Source organism: Leptosomus discolor, chromosome 5, assembly GCF_034619465.1.
Source record: "Leptosomus discolor isolate bLepDis1 chromosome 5, bLepDis1.hap2, whole genome shotgun sequence".
In the NCBI taxonomy this organism is placed as follows: Eukaryota; Metazoa; Chordata; class Aves; order Leptosomiformes; family Leptosomidae; genus Leptosomus; species Leptosomus discolor.
This window is the reverse complement of record NC_141395.1, coordinates 25,778,420-25,798,330: the sequence shown is the minus strand read 5'-3', so window position 1 is coordinate 25,798,330 and position 19,911 is coordinate 25,778,420. Positions and strand designations below refer to the sequence as shown.

Here is a 19,911-nt window from a genome sequence, read left to right as displayed (position 1 = left end):
GCGTGTTTAGGTCAGGGCCTGCTTTTACACTGTCACTCGCAGCCTAAGAGAACTGTTAGGCATTTAGAAATAAAGGAGCTTATTTTTATTTTACTCCTTCCAGCTCCACGGGATACTGAGGCAGCGCAAATACTCGGGTCTGGGCAGCGTTTTCAGGAGGCGCAAACACTTTGAGCCAACCTGGAGACGACACTGAGCTGCCCGTTTCACCCTTCGGGACCCAAAACCACGAAAGGGAACAGAAAATGGCAGCAAACACGGAGGATGCGCCTCCTCCCTCGGGCAACAGCCCCCGTGCGCACCACGGCGGCTGGACAACCCAGCGCCCGCCGCCCTTCCGCCTGCGGCGCCGCGGAGGCGGCGGGCGGGAGGTCAGGAGGGCGGCGGGGAGGCCGAGGGGCTGGCGGGGAGGCCGGTGCCCCAGCCCGGGCCGCTCCCCGGCCCTCGCAGGGAGGCCGGCCGGCCGGCTGCCCCACCGCCCGCGCGCCCCCGCCCGCTCCCGCCCGCTCATCAGCCTCTTCCGCTTCCGGAGGAGTGGCCCCCGCCGCGCCGTTCCCCGCCCGCAGAGGGAGTACTTCCGCTCTGGCGGCAGCGTTGCCACGGCAGCGAGCGGCCCGGCTTCCGCTTCCGCTCCGGCGGGGCCGTTGCCGTGGCAGCGGCGATGGAGGCCGCGCCGGTGCCCGACGGGCAGTACACCGCCGTCGTCTACGGGCTGATCGGCGGCGGGCGGTGCGGGGAGGCGGTGTCGCTGCTGAGCCGCGAGCTGCAGAGGAGCTGCCGCTCCCGGGGCGGCCTCTCCCTGCTGGGCTACTGCCACTACCAGCTGCAGGACTTCGCGGCGGCGGCCGAGTGCTACGAGCAGCTGGTGGCGCTGCACCCCGAGCTGGACGCGTACCGGCTGTACCTGGCGCAGGCCCTCTACAAGGCCGGGCTCTACACCGAGGCCCTGCGGGCCGCCAGCCCGCTGCTGGACCTCCCGGCCTACCAGGGCCGGGCCCTGCGCCTGCAGGCGGCGATCCACTATGCCCAGGGCGACCTCCCGGCCGCCAAGAGCCTGGTGGAGGAGGCGCTCGCCGCCGCTGCAGACGGCGGCCCCGGAGCAGCCGAGGACCCCTCGGAGCGGGCTGGCGCCGAGATCAACCTGGGCTGCCTGCTGTACCGGCAGGGGCGGCACGAAGAGGCCAGCGCCAAGTTTGCCGGCGCCATGCAAGTGTTGGGTTACTGCCCTGAGCTGTCCTACAACATGGCGCTGTGCTGCTACACGGCCAAGCAGTATGCCCCTGCCCTCAAACACATCTCCGATATCATAGAGCGCGGCATCCACCAGCACCCAGAGCTCAGCGTGGGCATGACCACTGAGGGCATTGACGTCCGCAGCGTAGGCAACACTCTGCTCCTGCACCGCACGGCCCTGGTGGAGGCCTTCAACCTCAAGGCAGCCATTGAGTACCAACTGCACAACCTGAAAGCGGCCCAGGAGGCGCTCACAGATATGCCGCCGAGGGCTGAAGAGGAGTTGGATCCGGTCACACTGCACAACCAAGCTCTAATGAACATGGACAGCCAGCCCACTGAAGGGTTTGAGAAACTGCAGTTTCTTCTGCTGCAGAACCCCTGTCCACCAGAAACTTTCGGAAACTTGCTACTCCTCTATTGCAAGCATCAGTACTACGACCTGGCAGCTGATGTGCTGGCAGAGAATGCCCATCTGACCTATAAGCTGCTCACACCTTACTTGTACAACTTCTTGGATGCCATTATTACTTGTCAGACTGCCCCTGAGGAGGCTTTCCACAAGCTAGATGATTCAGCAGGAACACTGACTGAGCAGCTCAGAAAACTCACGAAGCAGGTACAGGAAGCTAGGCAAAATTGGGATGATGAAGCTGTTAAAAAGGCAGTTAATGAGTACGATGAGACTCTGGATAAATATGTACCTGTCTTGATGGCCCAGGCAAAGATCTACTGGGACATGAAGAACTACAGGATGGTGGAAAAGATTTTCCGCAAGTCGATGGAGTTCTGTAATGAACACGAGGTGTGGAAGCTCAATGTGGCTCACGTGCTCTTCATGCAAGAGAACAAGTATAAAGAGGCTATTAGCTTCTATGAGCCAATAGTTAAAAAGCACTATGACAACATTCTCCATGTTAGTGCCATTGTGTTAGCTAACCTCTGCGTTTCCTACATCCTGACAAGCCAGAACGAAGACGCAGAGGAACTGATGAGGAAGATTGAGAAGGGAGAGGAGCAGCTGTCCGATGATGATCCTGATAAAAATATCTACCATCTTTGCATTGTCAATCTGGTCATTGGTACCCTCTACTGTGTGAAGGGAAACTATGACTTTGGGATTTCAAGGGTCATTAAAAGCCTGGAGCCGTACAACAAAAAACTGAGCACTGATACGTGGTATTATGCCAAACGGTGTTTCCTGTCCTTGCTGGAGAACATGTCGAAGCACATGATCATGCTACGTGACAGCGTTATTCAAGAGTGTCTTCAGTTTCTGAAGCAGTGTGAGCTGTATGGAAGAAACATCCCAGCTGTCATTGAGCAACCCCTTGAAGAGACGAGGATGCACAGTGGCAAGAACACAGTTACCTATGAAGCCAGGCTTTTGAGGGCACTGATGTATAAGATCATTGGGTGGACTGCATAAACGGTGTTCCTGTACAGCAGAACTTTGTGTCTGTTCTTAACGCTTGTGAGGTGATGCTCACCCTGGTAGTCCTTAGCGGTATGGGTTTTTCTTGATTGCTCACCTTTAAAGATTTTGCCCTGTATTTTAACAACATTCAGCGGAAAATAGACTATTCGCATGAAATTAACCTGCACCAAATAACTAGGGGCTTTCCCAGTGATCCGTCATGTTAAATACACTTTAAGATGTGTTAACCAAGTACTTCATTACAGAAATATCTTAGAGTTTTCACCTATAAAATATTTTATCGTTCTGAAATTTTGACCTTGAATGCAACTTGAGTGAAAGTTTGTTTTCATTGGTTGACAGTTGAAAATAATTTGTTATCCATCTCATCTAGCACAGAAATTGAAGAAACAGAGTTGTTTCAATTCTCTAGTTTTTGCCCGTTTGTGAAACATTTCTTTCTTCTGCTTTTTCCAAGTTATTTTTAGTATGTTACAGACCATGTTGGTAGAATAATTAAACACAAAAAAACAGCTTTATAATAAAAAATCAGTCCTACAAACGTGAACGTTGCCTTTTGCTAACTCAGTAATAATGCACGAGTACTCTGGCAAGTTGTATAGCTGATGCAGGGACCAGGGATGTATGCCAAGAAGGATGTATTAGGGTGGCACCTCAGTTTGGGTCCACCCTTGCAGTGAAGTTCCTTATGACTGGATGTAACTGGCTCGAGCGACACTGCCCAGTGCCGCCCCTTGGCCTCTGCGACCCCCAGAGTCCCTGTGCCTGTGCTGCCCGAGCGGCAGCAGCTGCCCTGCAGACCTGTTGGGTAGCAGGTGCGCACTTAGTGACAAGGTCCTCTCTTTGCAGCCTGGCCTGCCCCTTTCATCCAAATACGTTCTTAGAACACGCCAGTCTCAGGCAAGAGACCTTGTGAATGTGAAATTATATTATTTTCCATATTTCTCAAAAAGCGTGTAACTTCCATTTCATGCAAGGCTTACGCCTTCTACCCTTAGATTGAAGAAATCTGCTGCTCAGTTTCCTCCTTGTGTTGCTGTTCCTGCATCTCTTAACACCTCTCTGAAACCCTGTTTATTTGCTTAATTCCTTTACTTGGCACCTCCATCACACTGGCATCAGACAGTGGATTTTCTCAACAGTCTCCCCATACCGTTTCAACCATATTATGTGTTCCACGGCGAAGTGAGACCAAAATACCTTCCAGTGTTTTTACACAGTCCAGTTCTGCGCCCCATGGCTGCTCTTTCTGCGTGTTCTGCCTTCTGAAGCAATGCATGACCTGAAGTTTTTAAAATAAGGATGAAAGGTCTGTGGCTTTAACTTAAGTGCTTACCTTTGATACTGGCTCCCCGAAGAGTTGTCACAGGGGAATTTTGGAATCAGGCTGCGTGTCCCTCAAAATCCAGCTTCTCTGCTGTGGTTTACCTGGAAAGAAAGAGGACAGCATTTTTGAAAGTTGCTCTGTTATAAAGCAATAGAACACTTAATCCTTCCAGAGAGTTAGTGTATATAGGGACTGAACAGGCCTACAGCCATCTCAACATACAGGAAGTCGTCTGTCCATATCTGCTGGGAGAAAAACCTGTCACAGCTCAGCATATCCTCTGTAGCTAAAGGAAATGGCTGTGCGTTAGGCAGTGTTACAGTCTACCCAAAAGTTCCTATAGCAGTAAAGTAAAATCAAATTTAGCAGTGTCAAGAATGGCAAAATGTTCTAGAGAGGCCAGAGAGCAGGCAGGAGATGCAGCAGGGTGTCCTAGAGAGGCCTCCATAACTCATTGCTAGTCCATAAAGCCCCCGATTATGGCGCTATTAAATATTTCCCACCACTGCTGCCCCATGAGGAGAAGACCCGTGATTTCAAATTTTGTTCACCTCCATGAAGCACAGCAGCAGGCTGTAAAGTATGTTTCTAATTTACAGTGGAATTGTATTATATATTATGCAGCATAAACAGCATGACCTTTAAAAAATAAAAGTTTTTAAAAGTCACACCACATAACAGCGTCTGAAGTGCAGTAACGGGCAATGATTTAGGGAACATCAGCCCGTTATTTAATATTCACTGTGCATATTCTGTAGAAGCCAGTGGACGTTTAAAAAAAAAGAATTCACTTTGTGGACTCGTGCCCGTGCCAATGTTGAATGCCCTCTAATGGAGAGCAATTTAGAGACCTTTCTCCACGGCTCACTGCTCGGTGATGTTCGCATGCTCCAGCGGTTTCCCTACAACCGGTGCGTGACATTCGTTAGGGCGCTGCAGCCAGGATTAGCTGCACTAAGCGCTTCATCTCTTTCTTGCCTTCCGCGGCCACGCAGGGGACCACTGTGAGTGATTGGAGGTGACAGGGTTGGCCGGATCTGCCCGCCCTCCCCGATCCTGCCAGCCTCCAGAGAAGGCACAGGGCCCTCGGCCACAGGGTGGGAAGGGAGAACAGCCATGCTCCCCATGGAGGAAAAGTGCCTATAAAAGGATAAGGAGTTATGCAAGATGTGGCTGGTTTAGAAGATATGGCCAGAGAGCAGTCAGCCTGTCTGGAATTTACTTCATCCTGTTGCAGCAGATCAGACGTACAAAAAAAAGCCACCAGAAAACCCCGGGGAAGACATCAATAGCAGCATTTTCCCCAGTTAGAAGGAAAAGAGAAGTTTCTACCTGCTTTTCCTCCCACAGTACGCTGCGCACCCAGACAACGCCAGGTTTCTGAGCAGGCTGGGTGATGCTGAACACCATGACCTCGATGTGGAGAGGCCTCTGCTGCTGAAAGGAGAGGGGGAAGCGGTATTGCTGAGACACCACAGGAGGAGACCTGGGACAGGCACTTCTTCCTCTGCTGCATCACAGATGCTTCGGTGTGGGGTCTCCTCCCCATCCCAGCAGTATTTACCACACTGTCCACCACAGCCTCTTCCTCAGCAGCAGCCACTGAACCTTCCCATGGCCACGGCACACCAGGACAGATGCCTCAGCCCCGTTTTGTCCTAGAGGGCTGCCTGCCCGTCCTGTGCCCAGAGAGACCAGAACCCGGGGTCACGCAGCTGTCATCTTTTGCAGTGCTTCCTCCAGTGGCAGGCATGCATTTATAGTGCCTCCAACTGCAAAGCACTTTGGTCATGAAAAATATAGAAATGTTACAACCAGTTTTATTACCATCTTTATACCACGTTTAATGTTATCACTGTGTGACTTACACACAAAATACATTTTTAAAGGAAAGCACATACATTTTCATTTAGAGAAAAGGGAGAACACTGAATAACAGTTTATGCTTCCTAGAAATACAGTAAAATCCACCTAAATTAATGCTCTAAGCCAGCACAATTCTTCTTTTGTCCACAACTAAAAATCACTATTTTCCTTTAAAAGAATGCAAACAGAAAACATACCCAGAAACGGCTGACCATATTCCTGGGGAGCTGCGGGGGGCAAACAGCTGCAGATAAGCATGGATTCCTAAGCAAAAGCCTCTGGGGTTTTTTGGCAGGAGCAAGAAGCCCTCAGCCCTCTGTTACAGGATCAGTATCTGAAAGACGAGCAGCGCAAGATGCCTCCCGCACACATCACCGCCGTACCAAGGCCGATCTCCAGGATTTCATTTGAACTAATTGCCCCCTTTGCACCTTGTCCTTAAAGTGCATCTTGTGAGGTGTTCTTGTCCTCAGACCTTACAAGGGCTTGCCACCCGTGTTGCAGGTGGCAAGCTGTACTGTACTGCAGTGGGCAGACCTTTTCTTTCCAGTTAGCCTTGCAGTAGTTACAGCGCACACTGCACGGGAAAAGGCCTTGAACTGCCATTCTGCCAGCAGCCCGCCTGCACTGGCAGGTGGAGCAGGGGAGGCAAGAAGGGCCCGAGATGTGGTTTACTTTGTGTCCCACCTCAAATTGCTTTGGTGCTCAAATCTCTGCAGTTAAGCAAATGTCTGCTGACACCACCAGCAGAGCAGAGGTAGTGGATGCCAGGGACACTTGTGATCAACTCAGAGGTGATAAAAAAATTTCAGTAATGAAGGGGTGGCTGACTTTACGGTTAGATATAAAAGATGTGACAAAAGAGTCTTCTTGTTGTACAGTTCTGGGAAGAACATGATTAGGGTCTTCCTTGGAGAAGTCAGGGGTGTTTCTACTGGGTAAGCAAGCCCCATTAGAAGATGGACAAGGAGAGGAATGTTATTTCTCTAAAAATGGTGAAGTTACACACAAGAATAAAAGCCGATTTGGACAGCCTGCTCCACAATATCTTACTTACAACATCCTATTTTAGATGCCTGAATTCAAAACTTCCACACATCCACATTGGCTTTAGCCTCCAGCAAAGGCAGCAGAGTCCAGCCCTGACTAATGGTTTGCAGATTCAGGGCACCGATGTGATAACGTGGCTGTGTGGGCTGAAAGATAAGCACTGAAAGATCCATCTTCTCCTCTCCCCCAGGCTTCTCTGCCTTTATCTCCCTTTTCTCTTTCAGCAATAAAACCTTCTCTAAATTTTGTGCCTCTGCTAAATCCTGCTGTCTTCTTAAGGAGTGGGTATGCCTGGCACAGTGTGCAGCTTCACATCACAACGTGTCGTTCATACAGAAAAAAGACAAACACATGAATACCACCTGGTTTACCAAGAACCAGTCCACAGAACACATTTTCTGCAAACACATGCTTTAGCGCAAAGAGCTGAGAGAGGATGGTAAAACAGCTAACCCCATGTTTCCCGGGGTGCAACTGCTGCACATCAAGAAAACATTGCTGTTGCACAACGAGAGGTAAAAGTGGGCAGGGGATCCTGATCCTCCACCTGGACCCAGCTGGGCACAGCCTTCACCGGCAGCCCGAGCAGCCTGCCGTGGCTCTGAGCCCTCTCATCCCCATAGCGTAGGATTACCCCTACAGCACAGCCCCAGCCCTGGGAGACACCCTCATCCTGACAGCCACCCCACCAGGAACTGCTCGGAGAGGGAAATCAAAAACACAAGTGCCAGATTTTCTTCTGGAACATGGGAATTGTCACTCGGCACCGCAAATTTTAAACTTCCCAGGGTGAGTTTACACACTGGCTCTGAACAGTCTGAGCTTCTCCAAGGTGCTTTTGTTCTCCACTGCACACAGTCATCCCCTTCTCTGAATTTCAACCTTTCCTCCTGCTTACCTTCTCCTTCCCCCCCAACTCTGCCTCTAGGACCCTTGCCATCCTGTGTCACAATCAGGGAACAGGTTGACTAACAGCTTTTTATGAGTCGGTTTTATTTTATAGCCCTCTTTCCCGTGGGAGAGGGCGGAAGGAGTTGGCTAACACTCAGATCCTGTTGGGTTGAACTGTTTTCTAACAGCCGTCTTCTGAATTAAAATTAACACAGCTCGAATTTTTCTTAACTGCATTTCTCTGGTGCCTCACAGAGCTCTTTGTGTCCTACTCCACTGATTCACAGCCGCTCAAACAGCCAGCAGACAGAAACGCGAGAGCTCTGACATGGCATATCTGATTTCCTTGCTCTGTCAATAGTATTTATCGCTGCAGCTCCCATGAGGAGCGGGAGGGTCTACTTCTCCATCAGAGCTGAGGGACGGGGGTTTCAGAGCATGCATAAATCCTTCGCTCTTCCCCTGCAGAGCAGGTCAACGCACATTGCATTTTTAAAACAAAAGAAGCCACATCTGCCGATGGCTGTCACCCGGCCGCTGCTTCAGCCACCTCCGCAGCACGGAGATGGCCACCGCACCGATACAACCCGCGAAACTGGCCGTAGGTGCGAGGCAGGTGCGGAGGCAGCTCCATTAGGAAATACCGCCTAATTTATCAGAGCGGCGTCATTCTCCCCCTGGCAGCACATGCCTTTGTGTAACCTTCAGGGAGAGGGCGGGGCGGGCGCTGCCATGCTCCAGCCGTGCTCCAGGGGGCGCTGCTACGCCAGGTTTGGCCCGGCGGGGCTGACGGCTGGGACCCGGCGGCGGGGAGCCGCACCGCCAGCACCCGCGGGGCCAGCACAGCACCCCCGGGGCCAGCACCCGCTCTCTCGGGTCCCCGCCACGGTCCTGCGGCAGCCACATGGTTGGGAATGAGACCGAACAAATGCCGGCAGCTAATGCTCGCTCCAGACGCAGAAGGGTAAGGCAATCCCTTTTTTCCCAGCCCACGCTAGGGTTCGCTGGTCCTCCCGGTTGGAGACGAGGAAGGAAAAAAGGGAAGCCAAAACTGAATGGTGAAAGGCAGTAGTCTAGGGCAGTCTCTGCCCCAAAGAGGCCACTTCTCCCTCGGGTCCAGGTGTTGGCCTGCCTTTGGCTCTCCAGGAGCTCCCAGCTGCTGCTTTCCCCGTGTTTGGGAGGAGCAGGCAGTGAGGTTATTACACTGCCCCTCAGCATCACCACCAGTCGCAGGGCAGAAAGAAGTTTTGGGTACCAGTGCCTTAAACCCAGAGGTGCAGGCAATGCTGTGCACCCCTGCAGCCTCTTGCACCCCTTGCACACCTCTGTAGCATCCTTAGATGGATTGCACCCTGGAGGAGAACCTGCCCTTAAGTAGGCATAGGTCTGACCTGTACGTATTTGTACAGTCCACGGCACAAGTCTGACTTCACCAGAGCTTCTCTAGGCTTGTGCTGGCTTTACCATAGAAAGCATTTGAAAGAGTCTTTACCGGACACTTACAGTCATGTACAAGACAGGAGTCACCCTTCCTGCGCAGGTGGGGAGCAGCCACAGCTTTTCCCGGCATAATGAGTGGCACCTTCTTTTCTGCAGCACTTAAATGCCTCTTGGCCTGTTCCTGCCCAAGAATCAAATCAGGGCTTCATAAGACATGAAATGCTGGTAACAAGAGTTAATAGCAATGAAACAGTCAACAAACTGTAAAGCTGTTAGAGCAGGATGGAGTCTCGGAAGGGAGATGGGGGAGCCCTGCCCTCTGACTTTGTGCTCAATCCAGGGCAGAAACCGCAGAGACGCCTCCCTGATCTTGTGAAATGCCTGCGAGTGAGCATGTGTAATGTACTGTGAAATTTTTGTGACTTGCTAGGTTATAAAGCTGGTTATAGGAGAATTTAATAAAAAAGGAAACCAGTTTATCTCTTTCTGATAATTTCTCTGTGGCTTTAGGGTCTCATTCTGGCTTCCTTTCCATGCCTGGAGAGGTGATCCTAATATTCAGTGTAAAATGTACAGATTCCCTAAAGGGAACTTGAAAGAAATTTTCTGCTTCAAATTCAAACCTGACAGTACATATCACATCAGGGGATCCCTTTTATCAGCAGGATATTCAGAAGGGATGAATGATTTACTCACGTAATCTCTTAAACCTTTCACTTGCAGAGTCTGAGATAGAATTTATAGCATTTTTATCATTTGGATCTAAAAAAAAAAAACCAGTAAAATTCCTCTATGAAATCCAAAACCCTACTCATTGATTTTCTAGCTGATGAAATTTCAAAGGAACGGGTTCTTCCATCATGGAGTAACAGCAGGCCTCTGCCTTGGCTTTGGTGTTTTCTCATGTTAGAAATCAGATAATTCCTCCCTAGGGAAACACATTAAATAGATACCTCCTATCTTTTGCATTGCAAACAGTGAGGATGTGTATTAAGGTCCCGTAGTGTAAGACTGTACCAAGCTGTGTGGAATTTATTTCTCTAATTTCCATGTGCCAAATACATGTATATTTACACAAGAAACCTAAACAATTAATGCTTTCATTCTGAGTTTTAACGTAAGTAATCAGCTTTGTCTTCAGGATGATGAGGAAGGCAACCTCGTAACAACACTTGCTTACTATACTGCCACGTAGCTACTCCAGAAAAGTAAACCAAAAGTGGGCTGTGACATTTTATTTCCCTTCTTAAAATATTTTTACCTGTCTGGTATGTTCTCCCTTTATTTGATGAAAATATAAGCTGGTCTAAGTCCAGGTTTTGCTTATCCTGCTGTACTGATAGAGTATCACTTTTTTTTTTTTTTTTTTAATTCTTCTGAAGTTATTCTTGAATTAAACTGGGGGAAATGAGCCCAGAATGAGAATGCAAAACACATTCTGTTCTGATTTCCTGGCACTGTCATTTTGCTTGTTGTTTAAACCTTGAACAATCTGGGGTGAGAACTCATACGAAGAAACACGTAATAATGCTATTAACTGTTTCTTCATTTGAACTTAAGGAGGTGTCAGAGGCAGGAGGCAAACAAGCACGACTAGATTGGTAATCAGCATGTTAGAACCATTGAGAAGTACAAACCAGAGCTACAAAAACAGATTTCGTTTTAGCTGTTGGTGAATGTGTGCTCAACCCTTCAGAAAGGCATTCTGTCTGTGGATTAATCTCCCGTGAATTAATCTCCCGTAGGTTGTCTGCAAACAGTGATGCGACTCCGGTTAGGCCTCTGTTGTGCCCAGCTGTCACCTTGGACCACGTTTCTGTCAAACCCCATCCACTGTTCCTGGGGGAATAACTTTACACCTCGCCCCTCTTTCCTGTTTTACGGTCCTCTTGTGAGAGCTCCACACAAGCTGGTGATTTGCTCAGTCAGGATACCGGTGACCTCCACGAGGCAGCGATCCTCACCAAGCACTAAATTTTGCTCGTGTTTACCCAGTGCAAGCCCCAGTACTTCCATCCAATTCAGCAAAACACAGTCTGATTTACACGAGTGTAAGTGAGGGCAGGATTTGGCCCCATGGAGCAGGCCCTGTAAGGCCAGATCCTCCACAGGTATAAGTTACCGTGGCTCAGTTTGCATTTGTAGTGCCAAATTTACTTCTTTCCATTCAGTATGTGGCCCAAGGTCAAGTTAAGAAAATATTTCACTGTCATAATTATTCCCATGAAATCCAGAGCACTTTGTATTTGGCAGCCAATGTCATTTCCCATGCCTTAAGAAGCTGGCATTAATTTCCTGACACTGAACAAAGACAGATTCACTCACACATTTTCCTGACTGCCATTTTCTTCGCCTCGTACGTTTGAATCCCTGCAATCTGATGCAGTCCTGGAGGAGCCTTTCTGGGCACTACTGTAGCACTAACAATAACCACATCTCCATTTAACAAGGATTTGTGCCAGATTTCATTCAGCAGGTGTTTTACCTTCAACCTGGGGAGTAAGCCTGGCAACGCTGCCTCCTGAGAGCCCTTTGCTCCTGCATTTTCTCCCTGAGAGCCTGCCCGCCCCCATTAGAGAGCAGAGGTGGTGATCACACGGGTGGGTCATTTTAAGCCTGTCACCACATGTCAGTAACGCTGCAGCTGCATAATGCCATGTGGTTGTGCAGCCCTCAGGACCAGCTTAGTGCTTCTGATACAGGCCCTCCTGCACCTTCCCTCTCCGAGCACCCTGCTGATACAGCAGGGCCCAGTGCAGAGCTCCCCAGGGAGAAACACTGCACCGTTTCTCCCATCTGAAATGAAAGCCAGGCTGGGAGCAGCCGAGCAGGAGCACCAGTAGCAGAGAGGGTGCTCACACTGGATAAAGGCCCTCGGTGGGTGAATTGGCACAGGACAGGACACCCACGAGAGGCACTGGAGGAAGCCTTGGGCTCCCCAGGGTGGGTGTCACATGGAGGTCAGGCCGGGGCTTGGGGAGGGCTGCAGGGAAGCCAGGGCACACACCCATGCCTCTGAGGGACCCAGCCTTGGCTCTGCCTGCAAATGCAGTTGCTAACAGCCACCTCCTTTCTTCTTCAGACAAAAAGAAATATTTCAATCCATGACATGTAGCTAATATCCTCAGCTGATGTCAGCTTGCTTGGCTCCCCTGAAGCAAGGAATATTTATACTAGCTAAGAAGCAGCAAGCATTTCATATCCTCCTGATTATTTCTCACAACTATTTCTGTTTGTTTTCCCATAACGCTTTCCACAAACGCCTTTTTCATGCAACATGGTCAGTTTTCACCAAAATTTTTTCCCCTATAGGTTTATTCGTATTTACACATCTTGAGTTCCCATCATGACTACACTCTAATTTAAACTCGGTAGTAGCAGAATTACCTAAACTGCATTTGCCCCACCCTGATAAACAAAAAAACCCAATCAACCACCCCAAAAAACACAAAACAAAGAAAAGAATATATTCAAGTCAGATAATTCTGCACAGCCATGGCAACAATGTGGGTGCGGAAACAGCAATGCAAAACCTCCCACACCCTGGCCAGCGCTGCAGGATTTAAGTAAAATTTCCCATTTCTCAGGATATTAAGTTTGACTGCAAGGAAATCCAGACATCATGTAATCTCACTCCAGTGTTGGAGGGGAGCTAATAAACTTGCATAAAACATGCCACAGCGTGGAAGCTTGCTCAGAGGCATGCATTTACATTTCAAAATGACAAGTACTGTGTGGGTGTGACTGGGACAGAAAGAGCACGGGAGGAAGATTAAACTATAACATAAGGAAGCACAGCCTGTTGGAAAAATACAAGCTTTTGTGAGCAGAGAAGGCCAAACGAGGCTCAGGTTTTGATCTCACGCTTGCCGTACTGATGTTTGGCCACTGGTGCAAACCATGCTGGCCCCAACTCCTCCAGCCCCGAGCAGGGCTTGTCCATGGCCAGGGATGCCCACAGGGATAGCTTGAGTGGGAGAACAATCCCCAGTGTGGTGGGCAGCAGCTCTTCTCCTGCCCCTGGGGATGGGGAAGTGGGGCCTGAACCATGCAGGTGTTGAGGCCAGGCTCTGAGTGCAGAAGTGGCTTATAATGATCTTTATGCCCCCTCTGCCATTTCCCTCTCTGGTGCAAGGACAGGAGTGAAGAAACTGTGGATGAAGCAATGGACCCCTAAGGCCAAGATCTGTGTGGCATGTAGACACCTGAGCCTCACCAATTCAGCAAGAGCTTCCCAAATATCTTTGGGAATTCGAGGACATGGCATGCAGAGACATCACCTGAAAGCACACGCCTGCACCGGGGGTACATCACTGCTGTTGTAAGGTTGCTCACTCCTGTGGAGAAAGAGGAGCTGGCCAGGCTACGGCTGCTGGGCCCAAACAGCAACATCCTGACCCTGCTGAGCAGGTAGACCTTCATCTCCTACTTTGGGAAGCTGTGGGTTTGAAGACGGATGCTGTCATGAAACATTGCAGAAACACAACAAGAAAAAAATCCCCTCAGCCCTGCACTTTTCAAACATAAATTGGGGTTTTGTTTATTCCTACACCAGTTCTGCTGTTATACGCAATGCTAGGCCTGATCTCACCAAATCCACAGCCATCAGTTGTGGCAGCAAAGCACTGAGGCAAAATGCACAGGGACAAGGAACGGAGACGTGGTTTCCATTACACAGCCTAAGCTTATGGCACACAAGGAGAGCACTTCATTACGTGCTCAGGAAGCATAAGAAGCTCTCATCACACGGCTTGGGTGGACATCCGGATCCAAGATGGGACTGTACATGAAAGTCAACACCCCCTGGGTGCGGGCCAGTGGGTCAGACAGAGGGATGAGAGGAGAGCAAGCCTTGCAAGCCAGGGGCACAAAGTCCAGAGCATGGTACAGCCACCCCCAGTGGACACCAGAGTGCTGGGATTTCCCTCAACTTTGGCAATGCTTGTACAACTTGCCATATCAGGACAGCATCCCATTTACACCTGGGCTCAGTAACCTTTTAGCTACATTTGGAGGGCTTATCTCTTTAACTGGGACAGCTTTCATCATGCAGCAATGACACCCGCCTCAGTTTTTATGGGGGTGTTACAGCAAAATCCAACAGAGGTGTTGGGAAACCTGATGGTTTTAACAGAGTTTTGCAAGTTTCTTACCCCAGGGCAGGTTTTATATATTCTGTGCTCGTTTACAGTAAATAATTTTGTTTTCCCTTGCCTTCGCCTTTCCTGTACCATTCCCTTTGAAGCTGCACCCCTGTATTTGATCACCAATAGGAGATGCTTGTGTCCCCCCCCTGCCAGGAAGAAATTCCCAGCCAGTCACAGGCAATGATTTGCTGGTTTAGATGGGAAAAATGGGTGTAGAGTGTATAATTCAGCTCTGAATCATAATGTCCTAAGGATTTAACAAGGAAATCTATTGACACATGCGAGCATTCAGGAGTTAAAACCATGTTGTGGGGGCTGTCTGGTGATTTTGCAGAGCTGCTGGTGGGAGCGGGGGTGAGGGGGATTTCCCTGGTGATTTGTAGTGTTTCAGGAGGAGAACTGGAGCTGCTGAACTGCCAGGAATTTGATTTCTGGCCACAGCTGTTTATTCCATCTCATACTGTTCCTCCTCACAAGGCAAACCCACACCTTCTGAAGAGGCTACAACACACGCTGGCTATTTTTACCACATCACAGAAAAGTCTGACTTGGTGCTCTCACTGTATTTTTAATGATGGCCAATTCTAACACGTCAGATATAAAACTTTCAGACCATCCTCTGCCTAGCTTTTGCTTTTAAATTTGATTTTCCCCCAGCAGTGGGATGTGCCCCAAAATATTTCTGATGAGAGCAACTCTCATCTTAACAAATGAGAAGACCTTGGCTCTGTATGATATATGCCCTAGTTAAAGTAAACAATAACACTCATATTTTCCTGTAGACTGCACCAGAGCACTGGTCAACCATTCAGTAAGTAGCCCATATTTCTTATTGCAATTTATGGCCTTGAGATGGACAGGAGCTAATGTAAATGTCCTGAGCTTTTGTGAGGGATGGTGGAGGGCACATAATGGCTTTGTAGTTACCTATGCTGAGCAGATACACAGTTCACTGATCTGTTAAGCACTTTTGAGATCATGCAGTGTGTAAAAAAAATACCATGTACTTGTAAATGTCAAGAGGAGTTACTGGTATTTATAGAAAAGAAACTGTTTTACTATTTCCAGTTCTGTAGAGCAAATATGCTGTATACTTTAGGGTTCAGCTCCAGCAGCTCAGTAGTTTCCGTGTGGATCAGATTTTTAAGGTCATAAATTGATCGAGATGACCCTGGCAATTCAGCACCGTGCCTGGGTCTTTTAAAGACCAAGGAAAGGCAAGTGACATTTAACGTTGGGAAAGAAAGCAAAGCAAAGCAAAAGGAATAAAGGGGAGTGTATTATGATAATAAAAACAAGGCATGTGCATTTCATCAGTTGGATTTCATAAAGAGGTTGATCTTTCCAGTTCTCTTTTGCAAACTATGCCTTGGTGTATGAATTTGTATGTAAGCCCTGAACTCCAAACTGTTCACTAACAGGACTTGCCAAATGCAGAAGCAAGTCAAGGAAGAAAAGGAAGGATCAAGTCTGACAATAAACACGCGTTCTGGAAATTGTGACTCCCTAATTTAGTGCACCACATGGAAGGCTTTGCATTTTAATTTATCAGTTTCCTTTTAATTGACCAGATTAATTATTTCCACCTTGCCATTTGGCAGGTAGGTCACTGTTCCTTTTCACAGCATTAATGAACTAATTCTGGTTTTCCCCTTGTAATTAAAAGTGTGAGTTACAGAGATCACATTCGTAAATTGGTTTGGTGCACAATAAAATTCACTCTTTATTAAATAAAATATAACATCATTTCCCACGCCAAAAGGGATTTCTTTTCTTTGCATTTCTCCACTAGCAAAAACATGACAAGAAAAAAAATCCCCTCAACCCTGCACTTTTCAATCAGTAATAAAAACGGCTAAAATAAGATTACCAGCTAAGTCCTGAACACCCCAAGTCTCCCTTGGGCACACCAAGCTCAACTACAAATGTGAAAGCGATTGAAAGTTTCACATTATCAATGTTTTATGCTCTAATCAAGGTCTCTCATGACCAGGTCAAAAGGCAAGACTCAGAAGTATCCTGCTATGTTAGCTGAGGAGGATACACTGCAGCTGGCCCGTTAGCTTTAGTACTTGCTTTAAGAGAGACTGGAGGAACATCAAGACTCATGCACTGCAACCAACACAAGTCAAACTCACTGGGATGGGCTGATTTGGGGTCTGCTGCACTTTCAAAAGCTAGTCTTAATTCTAGACTTGCCCTCTCAAATAGCTGTGCTTAAACACAAGATTTTCCTGCCTTTAAATGCCATTGCCCAGTGAACTTGTGTAATGGCACCTGATTCAAGTAGAGGCTGGATCTCACTGGTTGTACTGGCTAGAAATAAGATGTGAAAACTGGAATTGAAATGGGAGGAAGAGGAAGAAACAGGGGGCTTTGTACAAGAATAGGGCTGGACAGATACTACAAATGATGGTCTGAAAACATTATTTTGTATTTCTAATGAATGTGCTACAGCCAGCTGAAGGCTCTTTTCTGTTCTGATGTTAGGCCCTTCCAAGTAGCGAATTTAGTTGTCTAAAAGACACCTAGAAATTGCATTTCAGAGTCAAGTCCATAGGTATATGTCATATCAACACTTCACCCCACCAGATTAAAATCCTGTCACATATGTGCTGGCACTGAATGTGCCTGTATTTGTCCAGTCAGAAACTGGACAAAACACAACTGTTTTTTTTAAGATGTATATGATCTTGTAGCTGCAAGACAAAAAAAAAAAAAAATTATGAAACATTAAATATATTTCAGGGATGAGCAATAACATTGCATCTACCTTTGAGTTCTTGTGCACGTGAAAAAAAGGCAGAGTCCTTGTTCTCTTACCGAATCCCTTGCCTTTCTCCGGTGGTCAGGTTAGCTGTCACAGTGCTTGGACAGGGGACGCAGAGTGAAGGAGAATTGTAAGGATGTCAGAGAAGAGAGGAGAGAAACTGAAGGGATAAGAGAAGGTTGGGGGTGCTGGAGAGAGTTAGAAACTAGGTTACTAGTGCTGGCCTGGGAAAGTAAGTATCCCAGTCACCAGAATTACAGCACAAATGTGGCTGACAGCCCTCATCCCTTTCTGCTCTGGTGTGTGCATCTGAAGCCCAGCTGTTATAAAACATTGGTTTTCTCTCTCCAGATTGCATTTTTTTTTCCCCCACAAAGAAATAGGCAAATACTTAAACATATAAAACAGTGTTAGGACTTGTTCTCTGTGCATCTGTGAGACTGAGATGAATTCAACAAGATTGCAAATAAAAATACAGCAACTGGTATTTCTAATTCCATTTCTCAGTGGAAAGCTTCTAGTAACAGCTAATAACTAAGTCATACTAATCAACTCAGTGACAAAACCTCTAAAGTATGTAATATAACATAGTTTCTGATTTTTTTTAATGGAACCTACATGTTGCAATCTCCTACTCTACAGTCATAAAACTTTATAGTCTTCTCTTTTGTCTACTGAGATTTCAGGTGTTTAACCACTGACTTCCACCCAAACAAAGTCTGAAGCAACAATAATGCTACCCATGTGCTGCAGTAAATGAGTGTTTCAGCTTGGCTCGCAGTGACAGCTTTTATATACGCAGGCAGATGTAGCAGTCCAATTTCTGCTCTCTGCCGGTGTAACTGCAAGGTTCACTGTTGTCAGTGTGCTTCTGATTTACTTTAGCACAACTGAGGAAAGAGTTTGGCCCACTTTGTGTACATTTATGGAGAGAAACTTAGAGGACAGTGTCTGTTCTTGTTTAAAGTGTAGCAGGAATTACAGTGTTGGTGAAGAAAAGCATGCAAGCCATGATTGCAGGCAGCAGCGACGTTGCTATGGCACGCCGTCTTCAGGCTGTTCTTAAAATGCCTGGAAGTTTGGTACCTTGCCCACTGCCTGTGGGACGGAGGCATGTTAAAGTATTTATGTTAAATGACTTTTCAATTCAACTTCAACCCAGAGGCTTCTCCGGAGAGACAGCGGTGGTGGAGGAGGAGGGACAGCGTGTGGAAATCTGAAACAATTAAAGCTGTTTTGTGCTCTCCTAGTACACCTCTGCCCATGCACTGCCTTATATTATGTTGTAGACTGGAAAGTTTAGTAATAAAAATGCAGCAGTTCAATCAAATAAACTCTCCAGGCATAGGAATGTAACAAAACTAGGGAGTCACCTAAACTCATTACCAGTCCTGACTGGCCACAGCTTTGCTGCAATGATAAAGAGTCATTACAAATAACTATAATTTATTTTCCATGTCTTATCTTGTAAGGATGGTCGAGGGACCCTTCTAGCAAGAACAGTCCCATTGGCCCTGGGGAAATCTTCACTTGCTAAAGTTCTCCTCTTCTACACCCTGGATTTCCTTTGGGTAGTAATAGAGAGCAGCCCCAGCACTCAGAGCTCCATTATGTATTATTGCAGCCCCTGCTAGCACAGCCCCAGTCAAAGGCCTAACAGTACTTTTAATAAAATAACTTGTTTAAGGGCTTTGGAACCTGATTATAAAAATTTGTTTGAGGTTGAAACTTTGCGCTCTGGCAATAAAGAATGGCAAAAAATAAATTAATAACTAAAAATAGAGCTTGGTAGTCTCAAGGTAAAAATGCAGAGAAAAGGAAAACAGAGCTGAGTTGGAACTGTGCAATTTGAATTCAGTTCTGCAAAGCTTACTTTTCTGTTTTCTTCATTCAGTCCTTGATAGGAAAGACTTGAACTCTAGAAAAGAGCTGACTTGAAACCCAAGGAATTTGTACCTTGAAATCTTTGTGTAGATTTTACCACCGCCCTCCCAAGTTTACAAGTTTCCTGAATTTCCTGAAGAAGATTCGTCCTTTTCCACTGAAAATCTCGGAGTGTTTTGGGTAGGAGAAGCCAGTATCCTCCTTCCACCATGTTACGTTCACATGTTCTACCTCCAAGTATTGGTTCTTACTATTCACTAAACACCAGCAATGTGCAAAATCAAGGCATACTAGCTTGAAAGGAGCAGCTTAAAACTCTTCTGTATTGACACACATACTCCAAAGTAGCTTTTCACAGTATGTTAGTCCCCAATGAATTCTTTGACTCCAGTGAAGATCAGCTAAAGCCTACAGCACACCACCACTGCAACAGACTTGGGCAACCCCACCCCATTTCTTACTTACCTACCCGCATGATGGAGCTAATCTTGGACAACTACAAAATCCACCCACAGCTTTTCCCTCCAAAATAGTTTCTCCTGACACTAGTTAGTCACTCCTCAGGTATCACCACTCTCATTTCATTCCTGAGTTTGAGTCACCAAGCCTGGTGACAAAACAGAAATGCCTACTCCAAAGCAATAAGGTTGCCCCAAATATCACAAGTGAGTCTTCATGCTGCTAGTTACATGATTTGAAACAGCCTCTGCTGTGTCGAGCTCACCCGAGAGATGCCCATGAAGGGAGGAGGGACAGTGCACGAGGCATCTGCTGAGAAAATTGGTCTCTCTTGCTCCCAGCAGCCTACATACCATGGGCAGCATGGACCCAGAGGCAGCTGCCCCATGGGCGTACAGGGTCAGTA

The 19,911-nt window shown here is 47.5% G+C and overlaps 1 protein-coding gene across 1 annotated transcript; it reads left to right on the top strand.

Annotated features, from left to right (window-relative positions):
- The first annotated feature begins 661 nt into the window (after window positions 1-661).
- On the top strand, window positions 662-2,662 carry IFT70B (intraflagellar transport 70B). The gene has a single exon (XM_009954506.2). The coding sequence runs from the start codon at window positions 662-664 to the stop codon at window positions 2,660-2,662; it is 2,001 nt and encodes a 666-aa protein (XP_009952808.2).
- The last annotated feature ends 17,249 nt before the right edge of the window (window positions 2,663-19,911 follow it).